Source organism: Conger conger, chromosome 9, assembly GCF_963514075.1.
Source record: "Conger conger chromosome 9, fConCon1.1, whole genome shotgun sequence".
Lineage (NCBI taxonomy): Eukaryota > Metazoa > Chordata > Actinopteri > Anguilliformes > Congridae > Conger > Conger conger.
Window position 1 is genome coordinate 58,681,261 of NC_083768.1, and position 12,292 is coordinate 58,693,552.

At 49.7% G+C, this 12,292-nt stretch overlaps 1 protein-coding gene across 2 annotated transcripts in view; it reads left to right on the plus strand.

The window, feature by feature from the left end:
- The window catches only part of vars2 (valyl-tRNA synthetase 2, mitochondrial), a 22,566-nt gene extending 11,328 nt beyond the window's left edge, over positions 1 to 11,238 (plus strand). For both annotated transcript variants that reach the window (XM_061254495.1, XM_061254496.1), the window contains 12 exons: positions 125 to 195; positions 1,049 to 1,174; positions 1,691 to 1,795; positions 2,166 to 2,234; positions 2,529 to 2,607; positions 3,038 to 3,168; positions 6,332 to 6,484; positions 6,719 to 6,961; positions 7,088 to 7,199; positions 7,345 to 7,550; positions 10,503 to 10,652; positions 10,824 to 11,238. In XM_061254495.1, the coding sequence (XP_061110479.1) occupies positions 125 to 195; positions 1,049 to 1,174; positions 1,691 to 1,795; positions 2,166 to 2,234; positions 2,529 to 2,607; positions 3,038 to 3,168; positions 6,332 to 6,484; positions 6,719 to 6,961; positions 7,088 to 7,199; positions 7,345 to 7,550; positions 10,503 to 10,652; positions 10,824 to 10,907 (1,529 nt within the window). In that variant the 3' untranslated portion in view covers positions 10,908 to 11,238. The remainder of the gene's footprint in view (positions 1 to 124; positions 196 to 1,048; positions 1,175 to 1,690; positions 1,796 to 2,165; positions 2,235 to 2,528; positions 2,608 to 3,037; positions 3,169 to 6,331; positions 6,485 to 6,718; positions 6,962 to 7,087; positions 7,200 to 7,344; positions 7,551 to 10,502; positions 10,653 to 10,823) is intronic.
- Positions 11,239 to 12,292: the final 1,054 nt, after the last annotated feature.

Consider the following 12,292-nt stretch of genomic DNA (forward strand, 5'->3'; position numbering starts at 1 on the left):
TCTGTCCCTCTCGCTTTCTCTCTCACTCTCTCTCTCTCCCTTTCTCTCCCCTGTCTCTCTCTCTCCCTCTCTCTCTCTCCCTCTCCCCCCCCCCTCTCTCTCTCTCTCTCTCTCTCTCTCTCAGACCCTGACGTGTTGGATACCTGGTTCTCCTCTGCGCTCTTCCCGTTTGCCATGCTGGGCTGGCCAGAGCAGGTGTTCCTCTGCACTGCGACAGGACAGCCCTCACTCACTCACTTTATTACCTACCACAGAGGAAGAGGCTTATTCCCCACTCTGGGATATTCTCTGTAACTACCACAGAGGAAGAGGCTTATTCCCCACTCTGGGATATTCTCTGTAACTACCACAGAGGAAGAGGCTTATTCCCCACTCTGGGATATTCTCTGTAACTACCACAGAGGAAGAGGCTTATTCCCCACTCTGGGATATTCTCTGTTACTTCCACAGAGGAAGAGGCTTATTCCCCACTCTGGGATATTCTCTGTAACTACCAGAGAGGAAGAGGCTTATTCCTCACTCTGGGATATTCTCTGTAACTACCACAGAGGAAGAGGCTTATTCCTCACTCTGGGATATTCTCTGTAACTACCACAGAGGAAGAGGCTTATTCCTCACTCTGGGATATTCTCTGTAACTACCACAGAGGAAGAGGCTTATTCCTCACTCTGGGATATTCTCTGTAACTACCACAGAGGAAGAGGCTTATTCCTCACTCTGGGATATTCTCTGTAACTACCACAGAGGAAGAGGCTTATTCCCCACTCTGGGATATTCTCTGTAACTCTGTAATGGACAGGGATATGACACTAAAGTCCTGGAGGGCCACTTAACACTGCCTTCAGATTTTTTGTGATTTTCTGTAAATCCACACACAGTTTTGCCCTTGGAAATGAGGTGAAGGTGGATTCCAAAGTCAGTCAGTGACTTTAGCTTAAGCTCGTTTGCTGCTCTAAAATGCAGCAAAAAACTGTTGACACTGCGACTCGTGGGTATCTCTGATCGTGTTTGTTTTAAAGCACCTTTAAATTCCACTTCCTGTCTGCAGACCTCCGACCTGCAGCAGTTCTATCCCAACAGCCTCCTGGAGACAGGAAGTGACCTCATCTTCTTCTGGGTGGCCAGGATGGTGATGCTGGGTACGGAACTGACTGGACAGCTGCCCTTCAGACAGGTAAAGGCGTGGCAGCAGGGAAAATTCATATTAAAGGGGCAGCTCCCCCCAAAATTAAATTAAAGTATGTTTCTACCCCGAGTACTATTTATCCATCCTGATAGTTACGCTGTGACGTGACATATTTTCTAGATTCGATGACTTTTCAGATGCAGTTCACTGTGATATAATGGATGGCTATGGGTCACGCATTCCTTGGTAATCAGGGTGCTTCATTAAAAAATAACACCCACATCTCTTTCCAGATATAAAGCCACAGTTTAAGCGAACATCAAGGAGTTCAAAAATGCACATTTTACAATTTAATCAAGAATTCGCCAGAAGTCGTCAACTGTGTCTGTGCAAGCAGAGGTTTCCACCGAAGCACACCAGTATTCTGGGGCAAAGTGTCGTACTTTCATTTCATTTTTGGGTGAACTGGATCAGTGGTTTCCAACTCCCTCAATCTTCAAGAATTAGAAATAAGACTAAAATCTCCTCTTTCTCTCTCTCCCCCTCTCCCCCCCCCCCCCTCAGGTGCTCTTGCACTCTCTGGTCAGAGATAAGCACGGGAGGAAGATGAGTAAATCTCTGGGAAACGTCATCGACCCATTGGATGTCATGTCAGGAATTTCCCTGCAGGTGGCAGCACAGATTCACTTCATTCATCAGGGCGAAGGCTATAGTGGCTTCTTAGATCACTGGAATTTCACCTGTCAGGCTTTTATACCCAACTGTCTTTTTTTCTTCCTCTGTTTCACATGCACATGCACACATACACTCACACACACACACATATGCGTACACACACATATGCATGCACACACACACACATACACTCACACACACACATGCATGCACACACACACATACACTCACGCACATTCACACATATGCACGCTCGTACACACCCACGCACACGCACACGCACACGCTCTCACACACACACATGCATGCACACACACTCGCATGCACTCACACATAACACACAAACACACTCACACACTCACAGAGGCTCCTGGAAAAGGTGAAGGAGGGGAACCTGGACCCTAGAGAAACCAGCGTTGCCATGGAAGCACAGGTGAGGTGTCTCTGTTACATTATTACATTATTGGCATTATCCAGAGCGTCGTACAGTTGATTAGACTAAGCAGAAGACAATCCTCCCCTGGAGCAATGCAGGGTTAAGGGCCTTGCTCAAGGGCCCAACGGCTGTGCGGATCCTATTGTGGCTACACCGGGATTAGAACCACCGACCTTGCGTGTCCCAGTCATTTACCTTAACCACTACGCTACAGGCCGCCCCCTCTGTTGCTCTGCCTCCTGAGTGCAGGGTCCCATTGAGCATGCTCACTGAGCCTCTCTCTCGCCTCAGAGGAGAGACTTCCCCAGAGGAATCCCGGAGTGTGGAACTGATGCCCTGCGTTTCGCTCTCTGCTCTTACAAGCTCCAGGGTGAGTGTGTGTGTGTAAATGTGTGTTTGTGTGTGTATTATGTGTTGTGTGTAAATGTGTGTTTGTGTGTGAGTGTGTGTATGTGCATGTGTGTGTGTAAAAGTGTTTGAGTGTGTCTGCTTGTGTGTGTCTGTGTGTGTGTGTGTGTGTGTGTGTGTGTGTGTGTGTGTGTGTGTGTGTGTTATGTGTGTGTGTGTGTGTGTATGTGTTATGTGTGAGTGTGTGTCTGCACGTGTGTGTACGGGTGTTTGTGTGTGTGTGAGTGTGTGTGTGAGTGTGTGTGTGTCTGTGTGTGTGTGAGTATGTGTGTGTGTTATGTGTGTGTGTGTGTGTTATGTGTGTGTTATGTGTGTGTGTGTGTGTGTGTGTGTGTCCTATGTGTGAGTGTGTGTCTGCGTGTCTCCTGTAACCGTTTCCGTGTGTCCGGCAGGTGAGGACATCAGTCTGTCCGTGTCCCAGGTGCTGAGCTCCAGACACTTCTGTAATAAGATGTGGCAGACCCTGCGCTTCACCCTGTCTGTGCTGGGCTCCCACGGCCCCGCCCCAGGCACCCTGGCCGAGGTACGGGGAGGTAGTGGTAACACTGGGAGAGGTACAGCGGGGACACTGGGAGAGGTACAGGGGTGTAGTGGGGACACTGGGAGAGGTACAGGGGTGTAGTGGGGACACTGGGAGAGGTACAGGGATGTAGTGGGGACACTGGGAGAGGTACAGGGGTGTAGTGGGGACACTGGGAGAGGTACAGGGATGTAGTGGGGACACTGGGAGAGGTACGGGGACGTAGGGAGATGGAACCAACTTTATTGGCCGACTTATTTCACCCATCAGTTGATCATTTAAATGTCAGAAAAAAGGTTCCTGTTTGTGACTGAGTCACGTTCTGTACAGGACATAACAGTGTTTGTTTTCATCTGTTTTTTTGGGGGGTTTTAACTCTGCCGCCATGTTCTCCTCAGCCTCGTGTGACCTGTTACTACACGCGCGGTGGTTCTCTTTGAGGCCACATTTGGCGGTCTGAAGCGTACGCTAGGTTATGTGTTTAGCGCCATGGTGACGCACCGTTGCATTCTGGGCTGTTGCGGCGCATGAGAGAAGACACTCTGTGCTCTGGCTGGGTCCGGTTTGTTCCGGTTTGTTCCGGTTCCAGAGGGACCCGAGGGGCCCCGCCGGGCCCCGGCCCCTGGGAGAGTTATTTCTGCCGCGCTGGTGTCCCTGTGAGAGGGAGCGTCTCTCTCGGGTCTGTGTGAAATCACCTCTCAGATGGGCTCCCACGGAAACTTGGCTCCCCACCCTGCACTTCATTAAGCCCTCTTCACATTTAAACACCCATCAATCAAACAAATCCCCGCCTCCCTCCCTCCACCCATAGCCTCCAATCTCCTTCCCTCTCTCTCTCTCTCCCTCCCTCTCTCTTTCTCCCTCTCCCTCCCTCTCTATCTCTCCCCCTCTCTCTCCTTCTCTCCCTCACTCCCTCTCTCTCCCTCACCCTCTCCCCTCCCTCTCTCTCTCTCCCTCTCTCTCTCTTTCTCTCTCTCTCCCTCACTCTCTCCCACCTCCTTCTCCCTCTCTCTCAAATTCCAATAAGCTTTTGTGACATGACCACATATCAGCATTGTATTGCCAAGGCAACTGTTTCGATGAAACAACTGTATGAATAATAATAATAATGTAAACAGTTTGCTTTGACCCTCAGTAATGGGGGTGGGTTTGTGGGGCTTCCTTCATGAATAATAGTGATGATAACCAGCAGAAAGCGTTTGAGGAAAAAAAGACACTGTACGCTCTGGTGGTGTAGGTGCCTCTTCACTGCCTGCCTCTGAGGCTGTTGACACTGTGGTGGTGTAGGTGCCTCTTCACTGGCTGCCTCTAAGTGGACACTGATGGTGTAGGTGCCTCTTCACTGACTGCCTCTGAGGCTGTGGACTCTGTGGTGGTGTAGGTGCCTCTTCACTGCCTGCCTCTGAGGCTGTGGACACTGTGGTGGTGTAGGTGCCTCTTCACTGGCTGCCTCTAAGTGGACACTGGTGGTGTAGGTGCCTCTTCACTGCCTGCCTCTGAGGCTGTGGACTCTGTGGTGGTGTAGGTGCCTCTTCACTGCCTGCCTCTGAGGCTGTGGACACTGTGGTGGTGTAGGTGCCTCTTCACTGCCTGCCTCTGAGGCTGTGGACACTGTGGTGGTGTAGGTGCCTCTTCACTGACTGCCTCTGAGGCCGTGGACACTGTGGTGGTGTAGGTGCCTCTTCACTGACTGCCTCTGAGGCTGTGGACTCTGTGGTGGTGTAGGTGCCTCTTCACTGACTGCCTCTGAGGCTGTGGACTCTGTGGTGGTGTAGGTGCCTCTTCACTGCCTGCCTCTGAGGCTGTTGACACTGTGGTGGTGTAGGTGCCTCTTCACTGACTGCCTCTGAGGCTGTGGACTCTGTGGTGGTGTAGGTGCCTCTTCACTGCCTGCCTCTGAGGCTGTGGACACTGTGGTGGTGTAGGTGCCTCTTCACTGGCTGCCTCTAAGTGGACACTGATGGTGTAGGTGCCTCTTCACTGCCTGCCTCTGAGGCTGTGGACTCTGTGGTGGTGTAGGTGCCTCTTCACTGCCTGCCTCTGAGGCTGTGGACACTGTGGTGGTGTAGGTGCCTCTTCACTGGCTGCCTCTAAGTGGACACTGTGGTGGTGTAGGTGCCTCTTCACTGACTGCCTCTGAGGCTGTTGACACTGTGGTGGTGTAGGTGCCTCTTCACTGACTGCCTCTGAGGCTGTTGACACTGTGGTGGTGTAGGTGACTCTTCACTGACTGCCTCTGAGGCTGTTGACACTGTGGTGGTGTAGGTGCCTCTTCGCTGACAGGTCCTTGGGTTTTCCGCCAGGACGTGTACCAGCGCGCACAGCTCCCAGCAGCCACTTCCACTACGGAGGTTTTGAGCTGGGTCCTTTCAATCTACATGTCCCCAGCCTCCTCTGGGATGTAGGAGAAGCTCTCTCTGAGAGCGGGTGGGAGTCGAAATCCGTCTGAACGGAGTTACCGGTAGCAAACCCTCACAGCGCTATCGGTCGGTCCGGTGGGTTTGACAGCTTCCCCCACCATCAGGACCTACATGATCTCAGCTCCTCTCCTCTTACCCAGGGGTCCAAACAGAGAGCTGCTGATCTTATGAAACAGCTACAAAGTCGATCATTGACCTTTGGCCCTTTTGGCACCAGGTACACTCAAGAACCTCCTTGTGCTTGAACATGGACAAACCGTGAACAGCACAGAAGTCCAAGAACATATCAGCCCCCAGAGGCTGTTCCTCCAAATCACGCCCCTCCACGTTTTGTTGCCAGCATGAGTGCTGAAGTCCCCCAGTCGGACTATGGAGTCTATAGGTGGGCCTTGCAAGCCCTTCCACCTTGGCAAGACCACGATCCAGGAAGGGGGGATATTTCAAATATTTAAAAAATATTTTTCTTTCAATTCTGTATACTTTTCACTTGTTGGAGAAAGTGCATCTCTGTTTCTCTGACAAGTCTTACAGTGACCTCTCTCCCTCTCCCTCTCCCTTTCTCCCTCTCTCTCCCTGTCCCTCTCCCTTTCTCTCTCTCTCTCTCCCTCTCCCTCTCCCTCTCTCTCTCTCTCCCTCCCTCTCTCTCTCTCTCCCTCTCTTTCCCTCTCCCTCTCCCTCTCTCTCCCTCTCTCCCTCCCTCCCTCCCTCTCTCCCTCTCTCCCTCCCTCCCTCTCTCTCTCTCTCAGACGACCCCTCTCAGCAGTATAGACCGGTGGATTTGCTCGCGGCTGAGGGGCACGGTGCTGCAGTGTGAGCGCGGCTTCCAGAGCTGCGACCTGCAGGCCGTCACCTCCGCCCTGCACTCCTTCTGGCTCCACGGCCTCTGTGACGTCTACCTGGTGAGGGGGGGCACTGTGGGGGGGCCGTGGGCTGAACCAGGTTCAGGTTTGTGGGCGGGGCTATAGGTGGGGCAGGGCTGTGTCCTCCCTATAGGTGGTATCGTGAGTGCAAATCGCCACTCCCCTAATTTCCTCTCTGCCCTCCCTTCCCCCCCCCCCCCCCCCCCTCTCTCTCTCTCTCTCTCTCTCTCTCTCTCTCTCTCTCTCTCTCTCTCTCTCTCTCTCTCTGTTCAGGAATGCATCAAGCCAGTGCTGGGTGAGCAGGATGGGGCTCCAGGCCGCTGGTCTGACGCAGAGAGAGAGAGTGCTCGCGGCGTGCTCTTCCACTGCGTGTCTATCTCGCTCGCCCTCTTCGCCCCCTTCATGCCCTTCCTCACCGAGGAGCTGTGGCAGCGGCTGCAGGCTCACCGGCCGGCTGCGTCGGCTGCCCCGGCTGCCAGCCTGAGTGTTCAGCCCTACCCACAGCCCAGTCAGCTGGTGAGAAAGGGGAGAAAACTCTCTCTCTCTAAAGCATTTTCCCCCTTTTCTGCTCAGTGCAAATCACAGCATTTGACTGGTTGTGAAATACAAGTCCCATGATCCCTCTCTTCCATTCTGCTGAAGGACCACTGGCACTTCCCCCAGGAGGAGGCCGACTTCTCCTTGGTACAGGAAGTGGTGAGGGTCACAAGGTCACTGCGGGCCCAGTGTCACCTGACAAAAGCCAGACCAGACTGTAAGTGAGAGGTTTGTGTTGGCATGTTGATGTTATGGCGCACGGGTGCCAGAGATGTCTGTGTGACTTCCTGCGGTGCTGTGGATTGATCGGCCCTTGCCCTGCTGTTCCCGTGGTGACCCTTTCCCTTCGTTCCCTGCTGTAGTGTGGGTCGTGTGCTCGCCCAGTCAGGCCCAGTCCCTCCTGAACTTCAGCTCAGCCGCTCGAACCCTGGGCCGGGTCTCCAGCCTTCACCTCCACTGCCCACCAGGGGCTGGACAGGGCCCTGAGGCTGCCTCCGCTCCACCACCGCCTGGAGGCTGCGCGGTGGGCGTGGTCGACCACACCTGTCAGCTACACCTGGACGTGCAGGTAAAACACACCTGTCAGCTACACCTGGACGTGCAGGTAAAACACACCTGTCAGCTACACCTGGACGTGCAGGTAAAACACACCTCACCTTGACATGCAGGTAAAACACACCTGTCAGCTACACCTGGATATGCAGGTAAAACACACCTGTCAGCTACACCTGGACGTGCAGGTAAAACACACCTGTCAACTACACCTGGACGTACAGGTAAAACACACCTCACCTTGACATGCAGGTAAAACACACCTCACCTTGACATGCAGGTAAAACACACCTGTCAGCTACACCTGGACGTGCAGGTAAAACACACCTGTCAGCTACACCTGGACGTGCAGGTAAAACACACCTGTCAGCTACACCTGGACGTGCAGGTAAAACACACCTCACCTTGACATGCAGGTAAAACACACCTGTCAGCTACACCTGGATATGCAGGTAAAACACACCTGTCAGCTACACCTGGACGTGCAGGTAAAACACACCTGTCAACTACACCTGGACGTACAGGTAAAACACACCTCACCTTGACATGCAGGTAAAACACACCTCACCTTGACATGCAGGTAAAACACACCTGTCAGCTACACCTGGACGTGCAGGTAAAACACACCTGTCAGCTACACCTGGACGTGCAGGTAAAACACACCTGTCAGCTACACCTGGACGTGCAGGTAAAACACACCTGTCAGCTACACCTGGACGTGCAGGTGAAACACACCTGTCAGCTACACCTGGATGTGCAGGTGAAACACACCTGTCAGCTACACCTGGATGTGCAGGTGAAACACACAGTGCAGTTTTAATACACTGTAGTGTCCAGTCAGTCATTCATCGGGGACGTGAGATTAAAAAATATATATATGACCATTTCTGAACAGGGCAGTTTCAACAGCTAACACCCTCATTTAATGTTCCTTGAATACACTTCTGCTTTTGTGGTGACAGTTGTTGAAGTCCAGCCAATATTGCAATTTCCGTTTTCAGACGAAATATTTTCCATAATGAAAAGAGCAGTCACACTACGCTGTTCTCTGCTTGAAAGGGGAACTGCCTCTAAGAAGGTACATTTCGGAATTGGCCCGGCGCAACTACCACTGTCAATATAGGTATTAAGACTTTCCATTGATGATTTCAGTTGAACGTGATAGATTGGTGTTCAGGCCTGATGTTTGTGGTATTCTGTAATATCCCATAAATATCTTTGTGCTCTGATGTCTCTTCAGAGACTATTAAACAGTGCGGGAGCGGGGACATAGATTAGGGCCTCTGTGCCCAGGAACATTTCCCTTGATGTTTGTAGGGCAGGGAGAGACGGAGAGAGGCTACCTAGTAACAATGTATTTATCGTATGGAACATGAACGAGTTTCCCTTATACAGTTATAGTGTCTCTCTCTCGAAGGCCATAATCTAAACACTGGGTATCCGTCACTGTGCACACGTATTGCATTAGCCTCTGTCAGTAAATGACAAGTGGTAAATGGTAAATGGGTGTCATTTATAAAGCGCCTTTATCCAAAGCGCAGTACAATCGATGCTTCTCATTCACCCATTCATACGCACGCTCACACACCAACAGCGATTGGCTGCCATGCAAGGTACCAACCAGGAATGTCAGGAGCATTTAGGGGTTAGGTGTCTTGCTCAGGGACACTTTGGCACAGCTAGGGCTGGGGATCGAACTGGCAACCCTCCGACTGCCAGACGACTGCTCTTACTGCCTGAGCCAATGAGACGACTGCTCTTACTGCCTGAGCCAATGAGACGACTGCTCTTACTGCCTGAGCCAATGAGACGACTGCTCTTACTGCCTGAGCCAATGAGACGACTGCTCTTACTGCCTGAGCCAATGAGACGACTGCTCTTACTGCCTGAGCCAACTGAGCCAATGTCACCCAGTCGGTGCAGTGTGTTGTTTTTTAATGTGTGTTGTGTTGTGTATTAATGTGTTTTGTGTTGTAATGTGTGTTGTGTTGTGTTTTAATGCGTGTTGTGTTTTAATGTGTGTTGTGTTGTGTATTAATGTGTGTTTTGTGGATTAATGTAAATGGTAAATGGTAAATGGTGGCATTTATATAGCGCCTTTATCCAAAGCGCTGTACAATTCATGCTTCTCATTCACGCATTCATACACACACTCACACACCAACGGTGATTGGCTGCCATGCAAGGCGCCGACCAGCTCATCAGGAGCATTTGGGGGTTAGGTGTCTTGCTCAGGGACACTTCGACACAGCCCGGGCGGGGGATCGAACCGGCAACCCTCCAACTGCCAGACAACTGCTCTTACTGCCTGAGCCATGTCGCCCCCACTATGTGTGTTGTGTTTTAATGTGTGTTGTGTATTAATGTGTGTTGTGTTGTGTTTTAATGCGTGTTGTCTTTTAATGTGTGTTTTGTGTATTAATGTGTGTTGTGTTGTGTTATCATGTGTGTTGTGTTGTGTATTAATGTGTGTTATGTTGTGTTTTAATGTGTGTTTTGTGTATTAATGTGTGTTGTGTATTAATGTGTGTTTTGTGGATTAATGTGTGTTGTGTTGTGTTTTCATGTGTGTTGTGTATTAATGTGTGTTTTGTGGATTAATGTGTGTTGTGTTGTGTTTTAATGTGTGTTGTGTTTTAATGTGTGTTTTGTGTATTAATGTGTGTTGTGTTGTGTTATCATGTGTGTTGTGTTGTGTATTAATGTGTGTTATGTTGTGTTTTAATGTGTGTTTTGTGTATTAATGTGTGTTGTGTTGTGTTTTAATGTGTGTTGTGTATTAATGTGTGTTGTGTTGTGTTTTAATGTGTTTTGTGTATTAATGTGTGTTGTGTTTTAATGTGTGTTATGTTGTGTATTAATGTGTGTTGTGTTGTGTATTAATGTGTGTTGTGTTTTAATGTGTGTTTTGTGTATTAATGTGTGCTGTGTTTTAATGCGTGTTGTGTTGTGTTTTCATCTCTCTCAGGGCATTGTGAATGTGGATGGGCTGACTACCAGGCTCTCTCAGCACAGAGAGAAGGTTCTGACCCAGCTGGAGCAGTGTGTCTCTCGAACCCGAGTCCTGCACTACACAGAGAAGGTGCCGGAACGTGTCAGGCAGGAGACAGAGAAAAAGGTGAGAAACATCTGATTGAATCGATTAGGGCCGCATATCTGCATTATGTGTTCAGCCTGTTAACCAACGCCCCCCTTGTGTGTGTGTGTGTGTGTGTGTGCGCGTGTGTGCGCGTGTGTGTGTGTGTGCGTGTGCGTGTGTGCGTGCGCCTGTGTGTGTGTTCATTTTCAGATCTCAGCCTTAGAACAAGAGCTGACTAATATCCAGGACCAACTGCTGGCATTACAGGGCTTAAGAAACAAACAAGACAGCTGAGAGTGAGGATAGAGGAGAGGGGCCTGTACTTATAATCCAGCTCATCATGGGATCAAGATAAGCCCAAAAACAAAGCGTCACCTCCTTCAAACCTGCATGGGACTGCGCTCAGCCTTACAAACCAGCAAAACGATTTTCAGTCAGTCATCTTACTTACAGTCAGACCCTGCTGCACAGTCGCACTGTCACTGACAGCAGTCGTCAACTCCACCCATAGTTCGGTGGTATGGGACACACTTCCTGTGAAATATTGTAATGTACAGGTTTTAATGGTCACTGTGGGCATTTTGATTTGAACAAAGTTTATGTATAATAAATGATTCACACGTTGGCCATTTTGGTAATGTTTTCATGCTGTTTACTACTTACCAGATCGATATGTTTACAAATCCGTATGGGATCCGACACATTACAGCATGCACTATAGTAACCCTGGAGGAGTCCTCGCCCATTTCAATGAAAAGGACAGGGAACGAAAAATGTCACTCAACCGAGGCTGATAAAACAAGGCCTTAAATTAAGATTTTAATTTCCATTTCTCATTTAATTTGAGATGGGGATTTTCCTTAACTGGTGTCCTATCGAGATGGAAAATCCTGAGTCATCCGTCTTAACTGATTTACGGGGAATCCCAGTGTTTTATTTATTAAACCAAAAATATTAAAATGTAATCAACTGATGGAACGAGGACAGTGTCATACCAGGTGCAGTATCCAACGTTGCGACCCCCCCCTGTCCTGTTTTCTGTTAGTTGTTATGAAAGTCATGCTATGTGTAGAATACAGTCATTTCCAGAGCTTCGACAGCCATTTCCTGAACACTGGATATACACTTAGTGATCACTTTATTAGGTAGACCTGTACACCAGCTTGTTGGTGCAAATATTGAATCAGCCAATCTTGTGGCAGCAACTAAATGCATACAAGCATGCATACGTGGTCAAGAGGTCCAACTGTTTTTCAGACTAAATGACAGAATGGGGAAGAAATGTGATCAACATGACTTTGACCGTGCAATGATTGTTGGAGCCAGAAATGGTGGTTTTAGTATCTCAGAAACCGCTGACCTCCTGTGATTTTCACACACAACAGTCTCTAGAGTTTGCAGAGAAATGGTGCAAAAAATAAAAACATCCAGTGAGCAGCAGTTCTGCAGGCAGAAAGACGTGAATGAGAGAGGTCAAGGAGAAGAACCCAACTGGTCGATAGTGCATTACAAGAGTGGTATGCAGAAGAGCATCTCTGAACGCACAACATGTCAAACCTCTAATTGGATGGGCTACAGCAGCATAAAAAAAAAAAAAAGTCTAATTAATACCTAATGAAGTGCTCACTGAGTGTTCAGACATTACACTTTGGCTTCAAGCATAAGGGGTTCTGTTTCAA